The sequence below is a fragment of the Tenrec ecaudatus genome, chromosome 1 (assembly GCF_050624435.1).
Source record: "Tenrec ecaudatus isolate mTenEca1 chromosome 1, mTenEca1.hap1, whole genome shotgun sequence".
Classification (NCBI taxonomy): domain Eukaryota; kingdom Metazoa; phylum Chordata; class Mammalia; order Afrosoricida; family Tenrecidae; genus Tenrec; species Tenrec ecaudatus.
Genome location: NC_134530.1, coordinates 318,433,780 through 318,450,400, shown reverse-complemented (window position 1 = coordinate 318,450,400; position 16,621 = coordinate 318,433,780). Strand labels below are relative to the sequence as shown.

At 42.8% G+C, this 16,621-nt stretch overlaps 1 protein-coding gene across 2 annotated transcripts in view; it reads left to right on the top strand.

Moving 5' to 3' along the window:
* The window catches only part of CDKAL1 (CDKAL1 threonylcarbamoyladenosine tRNA methylthiotransferase), a 770,441-nt gene that overhangs the window by 118,542 nt on the left and 635,278 nt on the right, over positions 1-16,621 (top strand). For both annotated transcript variants that reach the window (XM_075533360.1, XM_075533370.1), the window contains exon 5: positions 6,818-6,902. In XM_075533360.1, coding sequence (XP_075389475.1) covers positions 6,818-6,902 — 85 coding nt within the window. The remainder of the gene's footprint in view (positions 1-6,817; positions 6,903-16,621) is intronic.

Here is a 16,621-nt window from a genome sequence, read left to right as displayed (position 1 = left end):
ACCCTTTCCTTACATGACCCCTTCTTGTCCATCTGCTTATTCTTTTCCCGAAGGACCTTTCTCCAAAGCCTCTTCTCCTTTGAACGTGCCAGGGAACCTGTTGTCAATGCTGTGGGTAAGGCAGGACATCTTCTCTTGGTAGCTATTTCAGCTAATAACCAAATGACCTGCAAGTGGTGTTGTTTATAAATTTATTTTATTTGGGGTGATGAAATGCTGGAAAGACAGATCTGGTATTTGTTGCTTATTTCAAACACTACCACTACAAGGTAGATGTGCTACACACACTTTTTCCTTCTCATCTGCCCACTCCCGTGTTAATGTTTGCAGTTAGAATATATCTGAAAATGGAAAGGACATTAACGCCAGCCTCCCCCTCCCCCTCCCCCTCCCACTTGAAGAGCTGTTGTGGAGCTGATGGTGTTTGTTGCTGATGGCAACTTTGGGGCTAGGGTGTGCTCCTTAGGGACAAAACCAAATGCACCAGCCTTCTTGATTGGCAAACAGCCTCACCCAGTGCTTCTCCTCTTTTTGTGGAGGGCTTGTTTTCGTTCCTCAGTACAGAGAAACTTTTGCGGGGTCAATGGGAGTTGATACGGAGCAAGCGAGCAAATATTCAAAATAGAGAAAGGATAACAGACAAGAGACTATGGGGATCAAGGTATCCTTTCGTTAACCGCACTAACATTTATACAGATAGCTCTTTAAACTCTTAGCATTTGCCATATTGATTACTCCCTATCTATGCAAACACGATTCTTTGGATTTCTGGGAAGCTGGGCTCCCTAGTTTTTACTACTGGCTGCCATTTTCCAGTATTCCTTTCTCATCATACCTTCTCCATAAACCTTTGAAGGACCTATTGGCTTTTTTTTTTCCTTCAACTTTTCTCTCTTTTTCTCATGTGGGTGCATCAATTTCTTTAACTTCAGATATCTCCCATGGATACTTGATTTTCCCATTTTTATCTCTTAGCTTGAAAGACTCCCTTTAGCCCTCATTTCATATCTCTACATACCTGGTCAGTATTTCCAGTTAGAATTTTGATATGCAATCCCAAACATAATACGGCCAAAGCAAAATGATGAATTCCCAATTCCCCAAAAGAATACCAACACACAGCTATGCCCAAATCCTTCCAAGGCACTTAGGAATCCTCTTGGATTTGGTGTGACCCTTTCCTATTTATTACTGAGTTCTCACGGCTCTGCCTTTCAGATCTCTCCCCATCCATGTGTCCCTCTTGCTATTGCTGTCACTCCAACCCAGGTTACCGTCTCGTCATTCAGTTAGTCTTAGACGGATGCCACCAGCTTCCCAGTGGTCTGCTGTCCTTGACTTTCTTTTCTTTCCCTTTACTTTTTTACAATCTTTTCTTCATAGAGCTTCCAGAATAGGCTTCATGAAGTAGAAATCCACTTACATTTGAAATCCAGTGGTGACCCCTCATCACACCCAGAATCAAAGTCAACATGACCTGGTTCCTGCCTATTCTCTGGCCTTCTTCCCTGTGCCTCTTCCCGTCTTCTCCCTCGCTAGAACATGACCCAGTCCTGTTTCACAGCTTTTTATGACATCTTCACATTGACTCCTCTTTCCTGGCCTGTGTTTGCACGGAAGATTCCTTCCCGTCACTTCTTGTCACTGTAGAGAAACACACAGCAGAAACACACACCAGTTCTAGTTCCTAAATGGGCATTTCAGCACACTGATTGCATTCTTCCACTTGTCCAGCCGTTCCCACCCATCTTTCCCCAGGGATTCTTCTCATTAGCATAAGCTCATCTCCCCCTAAGGTTCCTATCCAACCTTTCGAGTTGCTGTGTGAATCTGAACCCATAGATCTTGAAAGACAGACCTTGTGCTGTGTTCTTGAGAATGGGACCTACATGCCACCCGGGCAATAGCCCAGAGGGAGACTGGTGTGGATTAAAATGGGAAAAAGAAATTTTTACCTGCGAAAAACAAATAAATAAAAATGTAGGCTTTAGAAGCATAATACTGTTTGACTTTAAGAAGACTTCAGGGGATCCTTTTTGGATTAAGAGCTAAAGATTATTATCAGGGAAATAACTTTGGGGATTCATCCAGCCTCCTCAACCCCAGAGTGTATAGATTCCATGAGAATTTGAAATTTTGTCTTTGCATTTTTCCTCCCAGAGATTTATTTGCTCATCCTTGATAGAGCAGGCTTCCGATTAGGTGCTGCTACTTTACCCTGGTTTATCATCTTCTGATCCTTGCCGAGTAACTGAAACTCTCATGCCCATTTCCCTGCTTCCTTCCTTGTCAACTCTTTGAGGGTTGATAGCACCCCACTCCTCCCGGCCCCAGTCATATTCTTAGTACCTAGAACAGAGCTTGGCACAGAGTCATTTCTCCTTGTGTTCTGGTTGTTGTCTGGCTCCTTTATGTCTATAGCTAGAACTGTGTTTTAACAATATTAAGTAAGGCGCACCAACACAAAACTGAGTGCAGATAATGAGAAAGAAACTCGTGTGTTCACTGGCCCGGGGACATCTCTCTCTCTAGCTGGGGTAGGGTGAACGAAAAGCGGTGTAATCCCATGACATTTGGGTATGTTCATTGGATTCCTGCTGATCACAGTTACTGAATCACTGAGTACAGTTTTTATCTTATTTTGAAAATTAACACATTCTAATCTTGAGAAAATTCTAGGCAGAGTAGAATTGCTGATGCCCTTGTTTATTGCTGGAGAGCGGGCCGCATCTTTTAGCGTTGTCTAATAACTGTTGCCTAATTTCAGGTTCTGAAATATCATACCCCCCTTTCCCCGTCATACACATTATTCTTTCCCTCACTCTCCAGAGAGTAAGAGAGACTTCCCTCTCTAGAAATAGAGGTAAAAATAGGCCGCCTCCCAATCAGGGGCTAGTGTTTCTAAAAATGCCGTGGAAGGAGAATACATATAAACAGGGAGTTTAGAAATCTAACAGAAAGGAGACTTTCTACTTAGGGAGACCCAAAGTAGAAAGAACTCATGGAAGCCTCTGTAAGTATTTTTCAGCTCTTTACAATAAAGACTTCCACTAAAAGAAAGAATGATTAGTGACATTTTCTCCTTCCTACTTGCAATGGTAATACAGTATCTTTATTGCTCTGTACACATACCTTGAAGAAGGAGACCTGGTGGCAGAGTGGGTTACAATCTGGACTGCTAACTCTAAGATCAGCAGTTCAAAATCACCCTGAGAGAAAGACAAGGCTTTCTTTTCCTAGTTCTCGTCTCAGAAACTCACAGGGGCAGTTCTACTCTGTCCTGTAGGATGGCTACCAGTCTGAACCAACTCAATGAGTTCTACTCCGTTATTGGGTGGCTACTGGTCTGAACTGAGTTAATTACCCTGAAGGTGACAGAGTAGAAGAGTAAGGCAACATACAAGGTTAGTTCCTGGCTTAGATCTGTTCTTTAGTTTGTTGCAACCAACCAACCAACCAGCCAGCCAGCCAGCCAACCAACCAACCAACCAACCAACCAACCAACCAACCAACCAACCAACCAACCAACCAAGCAACCAGCCAGCCAGCCAACCAAGCAACCAACCAACCAACCAAAATTGCGATTCATTTTTAATTATTAGTGAACAGAGAGCCATGTATTTTCAGTCGTATCTGCATAATTCTTTACTCATAGTATTATTTAATCTTTCACAGTGCAGCATTCTTTCAGTAAATGTTTCCCATCTCATGTGTACCAGACACTGTAGTAAGTGATGGGGAAGTACAGTGAATACTCATCTTTTCTTAGTTTGACCAGGGTAGTGACATAATCAAAGCGATGCTACATGAAAGGATGCTGGGTGGAACGATAGACTGGTGGTTGGCAGGTGATGTGGAAGTAGCCTCATACTAGCATTATCTTTTACCTTTTATTGTTGCAAGAACTATTTGATCCTTCCTCTTGTAGGCTGACTCACGGTTTTTATTTAGTAAAATCCCTGACGTGGGGGTCAGGGATTTTGCACCAAGTTGTTGGAAGCTGTGACAAGCTCACCCCCCTGCCCTAGCACACTCATTGAAAAGCTCCGTGTGCAGGTCGACAGCGCACACTCAGGCATCTGCCTTTCTGCCTAGGCCCCATTCGTCCTTACAGACTGGAGGCAGTGCAGTTGTCAGTGTGCCCTTCCTTTCACCGCATGTGCCAGAGGGCGGCACTTTGTTTAGGGAACTCCTCTTGTTAAAGCAGTAAGTATATTTGGCCACTAACCTTTTAATGACAGTGATCAGTTTGGGCTATTTGGCACTTGGCCAATGCGTCTGAAACAATATTTAATCAAATTGGCAAGAGGGCCGCAAAGCTCACCCTAGGACAAGTCACTAACTTTTCCAAAGCAGACGAATCATGTTCCTCATAACTCCTCAAACTGGAGCCTCCTGAAATATCCAGGCCTGAAATCCATGAGCACAGAATCTATAAGGGTGAATGAACTTTATATGTACACATAAGATTCATCTGGCTTCACTTTGGTTTTTGAACGTTACTCAATAGTATTTTCAAATAATAAAAATAAAACACTTTTTATGTATATATACTTTTCAACAAATCATTTTATAGGGGGATTTGTACAGCTCTCTTATCACAGCCCGTCCATCCATTGTATCAAGCACATTTGTACATTTGTTGCCATCATCATTTTCTAAATATTTTCTTTCTTTTTTAAATCATTTTATTGGGGCTCATACAAATCTTATCACCATCCATACATACATCAATTGTATAAAGCACATTTGTACATTGGTTACCCTCATCATTCTCAAAACATTTGCTTTCCACGTAAGCCCCTGGCATCAGCTCCTCATTTTCCTCCCTCCTTCCCTGCTCCCTCATCCCTCATGAACCCTTGATAATTTATAAATTATTATTTTGTCAAATCTTACACTGTCCGATGTTTCCCTTCACCCACTTTTCTGTTGTCCTTCCCCCAGGGAGGAGGTTATAGGTAGATCCTTATAATCGGTTCCCCTTTCTAACCCACCTTCCCTTTACCCTCTCCGTATCACCACTCTTATCACTGGTTCTGAAGGGATCATCTGTCCTGGATTCCTTGTGTTTCAAGTTCCTATCTGTACCAGTGTACATCCTCTGATCTAGCCAGATTTGTAAGGTAGAATTGGGATCATGATAGTGGGTGGGGAGGAAGCATTTGGGAACTAGAAGAAAGTTGTATGTTTCATCATTGCTACCCTGCACCATGACTGGCTCATCTCCTTCCCGCGAACCTTCTGTAAGTGGATGTCCAGTTCCCTACAGTTGGGCTTTGGTTCCCCACCCGCATTCCTTCTCATTCACAATGGTTTGATTTTTTTGTTCGTTGATGACTGATACCTGATCCCTTTGACCCCTCGTGATCACACAGGCTGGTGTGCTTCTTCCATGCGGGCTTTGTTGTTTCTGAGCTAGATGGCCACTTGTTTACCTTTGAGCCTTTAAGACCCCAGATGCTATATCTTTTGATAGTTGGACACCATCAGCTTTCTTCACCACATTTGCTTATATACCCGCTTTGTCTTCAGCGATCGTGTTGGGAAGGTGAACATCATGGAATGCTAGTTTAATAGAGCAAAGTATTCTTGCATTGAGGGGGTACTTGAGTGGAGGCCCAATGTCCATCTACTACCGTAATACTAAACCTATAAATATATGCACATAAATCAATTTCCTCATCCTCATATATAAATATGTTTACATATGTACATGCCTGTATTTAGACCTCTATAAATGCCCATTGCCTCCTAGTTCTTTCCTCTATTTCCTTTTACTTTCCTCTTGTCCCACTATCATGCTCAGCCTCATTTGGTTTTCAGTAATTCCTCTCCTATACATTGCCCTTGATCACACCCTACTAGGCCTCCTACACTCTCCTCACTAGCAATTTGGATCACTTGTTGTTCCCTTGTCCCTGGGTTTGTTAACACCACTTCCTTTCCCCCCACCTCCCCATCTCCCATGTCCTCCCGGAACTGTTGGTCCCATAGTTTTCTACTCCAGATCGTTCTTCAAGCCTCTCTTATGTAGACAGACGTGCAGAGATAATAACATGCACAAAACAAGAGCAAAACCAAGCAACTAAAGAAAACAAAACAACAACAACAATAAAAAGCCAATGACAAAACAAAACACAATACAACATCAACAAGAAAGATAAGCATCTAGTTAGTTCAAGGACTGTTTGTTGGCCTTCAGGAGTGTTTTCTGGTCGAGTCTCATGGGCACTGAGCCCTGGCCCCAAGGTCAATTTTTGGTAATCCCTGGGGACTTTGTTGCTCTGTTCCCCTTGCTGTTCTGTTGCACGCCCTTAGTGTTTTCCTCGGTGTGGTGGGATCACATCAGGCGCAATTCCAACACTTTGTCTCCCTGTGGGGCTATGGGTCAGTGAGGGATGTAGTGTCTCACAGTGGGTCCGGCCATATGATCTTCTCTGTGGATTGGCTGCTCTGAATAGCAATATTGTTGTCAAAGCTTGGTGGGCCAGGATGTGCTCCACTCTTTCTTTCTTCCCCTTCATTTGCTCCCGTGTGCTCTGTTCACACATATCCCTGAAAACACTTTTTATATTGAACACTAAAAAATATGGCCTATGTTAGACATTTTTATACTTATTTCCAAAGTTTCTTCCCCATAGTTCAGATGTCAGTACTCTAATTGCCTGAGGGACTCCCTTCGCCACCTCCCCTCAAGCTCCTAGCAGTTATTAAAGTCCCAAGGCCACCCGGTTAAGCACTTGGATATTTTTGAGTGGCTAAAGGTAGTAATTTTGGGGTTTTTTTTGAATTCTCTTTTTTCTTTTTAAAACAGAAAAGGCATCAGACGCAGACTTGTGGCTCCTGAACAGTTGTACAGTGAAAAACCCAGCTGAAGACCACTTCCGGAACTCCATTAAGTGAGTGCACATGGTTGGCTTTTGTTCTCTCTAGTTTTTACAAGGGAAGGGAGTGTGACTCTCAGGGAATTGACTTTTACAAGATGCCCACAGAAATCTACAGCACGTGTCAGAGAAAATGTACAACGCACTTCTACTGTTAAGCTGTTTTGACAAAGATCAGGTAAAGATTTAATCTGGGCCGTTTAAAATGTTGAGTATTTGTGAAGGTGGCAAACGGACGATTTGCATACTTATTTCCATCTTAAACGTGTAGAGAATCCAGTCCAGCACTGTTCAGCTGCCTGCTGCCCTTCATACCTCTTTTCTCCTCTCTGCCTGATAAGCCCCATGCCAGCTGCTCTGAATGCACCACCTCCAAGGGAATTCCAGCTTGTTGGGGCATATAGACATTTACATATGTTGTTCTACTTTCTTGCCAATACCCAATACGGTCAGAGTTCGAGATTTTTATCAGTCTGGTGGTTGAGATGGTATTTCGTTATCGTTTTAATTTACATTTCCATGCGTGCTCTTAAGGTGGACCATCTTTTCGTATGTTTATTCTGTTTTTCTTTGTTGGCCTAATGATTTTTCAGATCCTGTGTTTATTTTTCTTCTTATTATTTACTTACGGGAATGCCTTTTTGTGTTCTATATGGTTTGTTGTGTGTGTTGAGTTGATTTCACTCATAGGGGGCCTGTAGGATAGAGTAGAGTCACCCCATAGGGTTCCCAAGGCTGCAATCAGTTCGGAAGCAGACTCCTCATCTTTCTTCCACGGAGCAGCTGGGGAGCAGCTGAGCACTGACCCAGTGTACAACCAGGGTGGTGGTGAAGTTCTGGATTCTAGTCCTAAGCTATCACACATGTTGCAAGTATTTCCTTCCAATCGTGACTGACTTTCATGTTCTTTAAGCAGCGTTTCTTAATGAAGGGAAATTCTTGGATAAAATTTCTCAGTCTTTTCCCCTGTTGGTCAATGGGATTAATAGTGCTTAAAAAGTCCTTATCCTGGCGACATTAACATAGTCTGTATTTTCTTCTAAAAGATTGATGCTAAACTCCGTACATTTAGGTATGTGATTCATGTGGACATATTTTTTTTATGGAGTAACAAGAAAGATGCCCAGTTTTACTCTCCACATGTAGATATCCAGTTGGTCTAGGGTCCTTTGTTATTTTATTTTAAACAACTCATTATTTCTCATCTGTGCATTACAAGCTCTGCCGTCTGTTGAATTTTCAAAGATATTTTGCCTGAATGCTAACCAAAAGGTTTGCAGCTCAAACGGGGGGCAGGGGGGATTGGCTCAGAGGAAGAAAGATCTGGCAATCTGTTTTCGTAAAGAACACAGCCAATAAAATCCTCTGCGTCATTTCTACTGCTTGGGGTCAATGTGAATAGAAACTGACTTGATGGCACCCCAAAACAGCAACACCTGTCCTATGTGTTTTTATTAATCTGTTTATTTATTTTGATGCTCTGTTCTGTACACTAACAATTACTGTAGGTTTATATGAAGCCTAGATATTTGATAGTGCTAATGTTCTTTGCTGGTCTTTTGGGTGTCTTGACTCTTATTGGCTCTGTAGGCTTTCATGTAAATTTCAGGATTAATTTTTGAGTTCCACAATAACACTTTTTGTGATTGGATTGCATTGAATCTCCAGGTAAAATTGGAGACAGTTGATAACTTTACAATTTTGAGTTTTTTAATCTACAAACAGTGCATCCAGGCTTCCCTTTAAGGTCTTTCTAAAGATATAATAGACTGTATTTATTTTTGTCATTGAAAATGTACACAGTGACATAGCAATTCAACAGTTTCTATATGCACAATTGGGTGACATTGACTACATTCTTTGAATTGTGCAAATATTCTTATCCTCCTTTTCTGGGCGTTTTCTTTTTAAATGTAAACCATGGCTTTGGACTATCGCAAATCTACATTTTTTTCTTTTTGGTTGGGATTTTAAAAATATAACATATCATTCCCTCTGGGAGACGGACATATCTGATCAGAGCACCCAGGAACAAATGAAGGGAGAGGAAAAGAGAGTAGAACACATCCTGGCCCAGCAAACCTTGAGGATGATGTTCCCGCTCAGAGCAGCCAAGGCACAGAGAGGACTACAGGGCTGGTCCCACTAGGAGACACGTTGTCCCTCACTGACCCATAGTGCTGCAGGGACAACACTGGAGACACAGTGTGGGAATTGTGCCCAATCTGACCCCACCGCACCAAGGCAAAACACTTAGGGCATGCAGCAGAATAGCAAGGGGAGCAGAGCAATGAAGTCCCCAGGGAATACCAAAAAACAGACTTTGGGGCCAGGGCGTGGCACCCCATCTGACCCAACCAGAAACAACTCCTAAAGATCAATGAACAGACCTTGAACTATTTACAGGCTTTTCTTTCTTTCTTTCTGTCACTGGTTGTTTTTATTGCTATTGCTGTTTTGTTTTCTTTTGTTGCTTCGTTTTGCTCTGTCTTATTTTGTGTGCATATTATTATCTCTGCAGGTCTATCCAGATAAGATAGCCAGGATAAACAATTAGAGGAGAAAACAACCGACCTACAGTTTAGGAGGGACATGGGAGAGGGGGAGGCCGGGGAAAGGAAGTGTTATCAACCCCAGGGACAAGGGAACAATAAGTGATCCAAAATCAATGGCGAAGCTGGTTTAGGAGACCTGGTAGGGCTTGATCAAGAAAAATATAACTGAGAGGAATTACTGAAACCCAAATGAAGGCTGAGCATGATAGTGGGACAAGAAGAAAGTAAAAGGAAATAGAGGAAAGAACTAGGAGGCAAAGGACGTCAAAATACAGGCATATACTTATGTAAATATATTTATATATTTAGATGGGGAAATACATTTATTTACCTATATTTATAGGTTTAGTGTTAAGATAACAGATGGCCATTGGGCCTCCACTCAAGCACTCCCTCAATGCAAGAACAGTTTGTTCTATTAAACTGGCATTCTATGATACCCACCTTTCTAACATGATTGCGGAAGACAAAGCGAGTGCATAAGTAAATGTGGTGAAGAACTCTGATGGTGCCCTGCTATCAAAAGATGTAGCATCAGTGGTCTTAAAGGCTCGAAGATTAGCAAGCAGCCATCTAGCTCAGAAGCAACAAAGCCCACATGGAAGAAGCACATCACCCTCGGTGCTCCTAGGATCAGGTAACAGGCATCAAAGAACAAAAAAATCATATCATTGTGAATGAGGGGGAATATGGAGTGGAGACCTAAAGCCCATCGGTAGGCAACTGGACATCCCCTTACAGAAGAGTCGTGGGGAGGAGACGAGCCAGTTAGGGTGCAGTGTGGCAGTAATGAAACAAACTTTCCTCTAGTTTTTTAATGCTTCCATCCACTATCATGATCCCAATTCTACCTTACAAATCTGGCTAGACCAGAGGATGTACTCTGGTACAGATAGGAACTGGAAACACAGGAAATGTAGGATTGATAAACCACTCAGGACCAATATTGAGAATAGTGATATCAGGAGGGTAAGGGAAAGGTATGGTGGAGTAAGGGGAAACTGATCACAATGATCTACATATAACCTCCTCCCTAGGGGATTGACAACAGAAAAGTGGATGAAGGGAGACATCAGTCAGTGTAAGACATGAAAAAGTAATAGCAATTTATAAATTATCCAGGGTTCTTGGGGGAGGGACGTTGGGTGGGGGAGGGCGGGGAAAAATGAGGAGCTGATACCCAGAGCTCAAGTAGAAAGAAAATTTTTTGAAAATGACGATGGCGACAAATGTACAAATGTGCTTGACACAATGGACGGATGGATGGACTGTGGTAAGAGCGATATGAGCCCCCAATAAAATGATCAAAGCCTCAATTCCATGATAACAAAAATTCTGTTCTGTATTTCCTTCCTTTTGACTTGATTCTTCTTAGACTCCCTGATCACAATGTTCAGTAATGATAACCAGGAACCAGCCTGTTTCTCTAGTCTCCTAACAAAAGGAGCAATTGTTGAGGGAGTTAATTAGCCATACTTTCCTTTCCTTCCTCCTATCTCTAACGCTCCTCCTCCTTTTTGGCTCCCAGTCAAAAGGATGCCTTGGTTGCCCACTTAAAAGCTTTTAATACCCCAGGAACTAAGAAAGGAACTAGGAAGTAGAATAGAAGTAAGACACATGTAATTAGGCCAAGTACCGTAATTGGAATGCCTGGTGAAACTCCGGCCCTAAGCCTCCAAACCAAGGAACCAAATTCCATGATTTACCCTTTTTCTGTTTTGTTTTGGGCGGGGGTGGGGTGGGGAGGGAGTTGTTGTAAACGGATCCATTGCTCAACTTTTGTCAGTTAAACTGTTATGGGTTTAGCTTCTTGACAGTGATTGCATTAACTGGATGGACCGTCCTACCCCGAATCAAACGTGACTTTGGCAATGGAAACTTGCCACTTTGGAAGCAGGAGCCCTGCCCTTTCACCTCTCTAGAGTTTGGGAACCACGAACACATTTGGGTCTGTAGACATTTGCCTGTTCTTGTGCTTTTATTTTTTTTAAATTTTCTTTTTTTTAATTTATTTTTAAAAATTTTTTTTTATTTTAACAATTTATTGGGGCTCATACAATTCTTTTCACAGTTCATACATATACATACATCAATTGTATAAAGCACATCTGTACAGTCTTTGCCCTAATCATTTTTTTCTCTTTTCTTCTTTTACATTTTATTAGGGACTCATACTACTCTTACCACAATCCATACATATACATACATCAATTGTATAAAGCACATTCATACATTCCCTGCCCCCATTGTGCTTTTTTATACACAAGGCCCTTCTATGAGCGCCTTATTTCACTCGGTGTAATGCCTCCAAGCCCCGCCCATATTTCCAGCATATATCTGGACAAAGGTTCATAGTGGTGCAGTGGCTGTCTCCTCAGAGCTAAGCAGCAGGCAGCTAGTTCGAACTCCGTTGTCACTCTGTGGAGGAATGGCAAGGCATTCTGCTTCTGTTAAGGTTCACACTCTCGAAAATCCGATGGCGCTGTTCTACTCTGTCCTGCAGGGCCACTGTGCTTTTGAGTTGACTTGATGGCTAGGAGTCTTGGTGATGGTATGCTCCTATGCATTATATTTTTTGTTTAAATTTTTATTTTCTGTGTGTGTTCCTTTGGCCTCAGAGGATCGGTTCTAGCCACGGTGCCGGAAAAGGATGGGAGTGAGGAAGGATATGGCTCGTCAGGAGCCTCGCTAGGACAGCATGGCTGCAGCCCCGGCGCTGATGGCCTCGTCTCAAGCGCAGGCATGCAGAGCTCGAAGGACTCAGTTTGAGACAGACGTCTTTATATTTCAACTCCATCGACTCCAAGGTCTGTGCTCGGAAAGAAATAGGGAATTCTTTTGCACATGTAGTAGTAGAAGTCACAACCAGATCTTTCAGTAAGGTACTGATTATACTGGATGTTTATCGAGAGTCTGCCATGAACCAGCCACTGTTGCCAAGGCTTTCCATGACTCGGGCAGTAGGTGTAGATTTCCCCATTATTCCTGCTTTACAGATGAGGGCAGCAAGAACAGAGAGGGGTTGGGAAAGCCTTCCTCCTTCCCCACTGCCCCCCCCCCCCAAAAAAAAGAAAGAAAGAAAGTTTTCCAAGATATAAGTATTGTAGGTGGGATGTTGGGGTTAGTGATTACACGTTGGACTGCTGATCGAAAGGTCAGCAATTTGAAGCCACCAGCTGCTCCCCCCAGAGGAAAATGAGGCTGTCGACTCCGGAATAGAATTACAGTCTCGGAGACCCACAGGGGCACTTCTCCCCTGTTCTGAAGGCTACTGTGCATTGGCGTTGACTCGATGGCACTGGGTTCTTATGGGAGCATTGAGTCGAGTATCATCGAGAGAGAGAGAGAGAGAGAGAGAGAGAGAGAGAGAGAGAGAGAGAGAGAGAGAGAGAGAGAGCATTTACAGTGTTTACGCAGAGACTGATGGTCGGCTGCGAGGGCATCTTCTAGTGCAGGAGCAGAGAGGCATTATAGTCCGGCCAGAAGGCAGGAAAAGTGGGCTGGAGGTGGTTCAGACCAGGAGGCTTAGGGTCATGTTGAAGAGCCGAAGGAAGCCATACACGGAGGCTGCGCACAGTGTGCACCGGCTAGCGCCCGTTGTCAGAACTTTCTATCATTTTCTGTGCCCAGAGTAACGGTGTGTCGTGTCCCCCGGGCCCTGGTAGACAAGGCAAACAAGTACAAAGCTGTATTAAGGTTCCTGGTAGCCCTATAGAGGATGGAGCCTAAAGAGTGCAGGCGCAGTGATTATCCGTGTTACAGTCTCGCTAACGGATATGCTTTTGAACTATTTCTGAACGCTTATTTAAAACACTGAAATGTGATTTGTGTCCTCAGGCTTTGCTCTATATGGATAGGAACCGTGTTGCACATATCGTTCAAGGTAATGATGCTATTTGAATGAGTAAATGAGGCGGTGATGTACTGAAGCAAGGTGTGCCGTTTTATCACGACAGGACGAGTTGTAGCAAGCACACGCTCCTTTAACGAACTAGTCTGCTTGATTGAAAGAAAATTTTAAAACAATCTTACAGATAATTAAGTATTTCTTAATGACTTTAAAGGCTTTTTAAAAAATCTAGCTAATTCTTCGGCTAGTATTTGAACTGTTTCCAGAATAAATATCCTTTAAAGGCAGAGTATCAATTCACATTGAGGAAACATTAGATTCAAATGATACCTGAACATGGGAAGCCTTTCAGTGAGAAGCTCCCTACTTGTGTCAGGAAGTTTGTGTCATGCAGGTGCTTTCCACCCTGTGGTAGGAGCTCTGGTGGAACAGTGGCTACATGTTGGGCTGTTTAACAACAAGGTCAGTGGTTGGAAACCACCAGGTGCTCCCCTGGCGAAAGATGAGACTGTGTACTCCCTTATAGAATTTCAGTCTCAGAAGCCTACTCTGTCCTATAAGGGCGTTATGAGTCGGAATCTACCGACTCGATATCCGTGTGATCGGTGGTTCCTAGCTCCTCCTGGTTTTCCCCAACTCCACCGTCTCTCACTTGGGTCTTTGATGTTCTTGTTGTGTGCCTGAGCCCATTTCAACCCCTCAGGATCCTCTAGCACAGTGGGACTGCCGCTAGATTGTGCTTGCTGTTGCCTGGGCTTTCACCCTCCTCGGAGTGGCTCGACTCCGTTTCTTCACCAGGCAACATTTAAATGCAAAGAAAAATAGACGGAGAGGGTGTTTTCTCTCATCCAGCCCCCCTACGCCTGCGCTCCTTCCTGCTCAAAGATGGGTTACGAAGGGTCAGGGCCAATTTCTTCTAAACTGGAGTCCCTCCCCAGAATGATCAATTCCCTCGGTCAGTCATTCCTGAACGTGTTTCACCACATCAGATCACATGCTTCGTTTTCCCTTCCCGTGTATTCTTGCTGTTTAACTGTTGTTTGTCCTTAATTACTCATCAGCTTATTTTATCTCGCTGGAGTCACCAGGCAATAGACCACCTCATTTTAACCGGAGTAAAGAAAGATAACTTTGAAGGCTTTACTACCTTTCATATGATTAATACAAGCTCATTGATTATGATCTACACATTCTGAATTCCTGGTAAAAAGTCTTAGTTTTGCAACTTCATATTACTGACAGACAATATTGTGGGAAGTAGTATTTAACCTTGGCAAGAGATTATTGGATTCTTTGGGGGGGGGATTCCTATTTATCTTTAAATAATGGTACCCTTTCTTCATCTGGTCACAGTGACTCGCCCAGTATGAAAATGCCTAACTTTAGAATAATCCTGTAGACTGGGATAACTCCGTAACTTCTATTGGCTTTCATTGGTTGATCTAGATAACGAAGGCTTTTTAGTGTTTGCCTTATTGATGTTGATATTAATAACAGCAGAGATGTTTGAAGTAGCAAAAGTAGAGGTAAGCATGCACATGCCATGAAAGCTGTAGATATGTTCACGCCTAATCCCTCATCCCGAATCAGTTGCTAATGAGCTCCAGGCTTTGTGACGTCAACTTGTTGGATGGATTCCGTTTCCTCTTCTGGGTTTGTCACTTGCTCCGTCCTTGTCTGATTCACTAGAGCAATTTTGTATAGACAGCCTGGTCTTTAGCACCCGAGGGTTCTTGAGTAAATGGTCAAGATCAAAAGTCTCAAAAAAATAAAATTCACCCTTACTGAGAGTATCCCAGAAGGAAACTGCTTTAACTCGTGCTTTATAGAAAGAAATGTGGGATCTTTTCCATGCCACCTAAAAGAGGTCATTCAGAGGCTGGGGAAAATAAACACATCTTGTGTGTTCTGTGTAAGTGACAGAAAGTATAGCCAGCTTGCTTTGATCACTCAGTGTCAACCTCTGCTTGACCTTGTACATGATTAACCTAAATGGGCCCTGTGCTTTAGCCATACTGATAGTGGGTAGACAATAGCTTCTAGGGCCTTGAGCAACTTTGCTTGTAGCAATAAGCAGTCCTGTTGAAGGGGGCAGGGTGGTGGTGGCGGTGGTGTTCAGATATCTGAATGATGTGACTTGAAAGAGCAAATTAAAATTGCGTGAAAAATTCACCAAGAGGGTAAGTATGTTTTGAAAGGACAAAAAACAACTGCTTCGTGCTGCGTCTTTTCTCCCTAGGAGAGCTCCTTACTTGAGATTGCGCTGAGAAAACTGGTAAATTATTGACTTGCCATTGCCAGGATGAACATATTCCTTGCTCTATGTAGGTGTATCTTGGAATTCTTCATCGTAACTTGAAGCTGGGAAGTACCCGAATAGAGTTTCAACTTGAATTTGCGATGTGAAACAAATTGCCTTCACTAAAAGGTGACTCTCTACGAACTGGCTCTTTAGTGAGTAATCATCTCACTTAAAAAAAATGCCCCTCCCCCAAAGTTTGATTCTGCTGTTAGGTAGGTTCAGTAGTCATCAGGTTATCTTCTATTTTTAATGAAGGAGTTGTCTTATTTATTTATTTAGGTTTTGGAAGGTAAAAACAACAGGCGAGGCAATCCATGTTAGTGTGAATTAAAGTTCCTTTTTTTAATACTTTTTTGTTTGTCTTTAAATGTAAACAGTGTGATTTGGCACTGCAGTTGTAGGGACGGGCTTAGTTCAGTATCGGTTTGATACTGTCGTTTAAAATGTCAGCCGAAGCTAAAACGAGCCGCCGTAACCCTGTTCCGGTTGCAGTCTAATTGTTTCAGCCGCCCCGGCCCACACAGTAGTCGCGCCCGTTCTCACCATTGAGCTTGCTGTGCATTTTTAAATGTTTCATTGATATCTTTGACTTTGTGCTCTCAAACTTTATTCACTTATTATTTAAATAATTTTATTATCTATTTACATAAATCATTTTATTGGGGGCGCATACAACTCATCACGATTCTTACCTACAGCCATTGTGTCAAGCACATTTATACATTTGTTGCCATCATCATTCTCAAAACATTTGCTTTCTACTTGAGCCCTTGGTATCAGCGCCTCATTTTTACCCCTCCCTTCCTGCACCCCTCCCTAAAAAACCCTTGATAATTTATAAATTATTATTATTTTGTTGTATCTTACACTATCCGACATCTCCCTCCCTTCAGCCACTTTTATGTTGTCTATCCCCCAGGGAGGGGGTTATATGTAGGTCCTTGTAATCGGTTCCCTCTCTCTACCCCACCTTCCCTTCACCCTCTTGGTATCGCCACTCTCACCACTGGTCCTAAAGGGATCATCT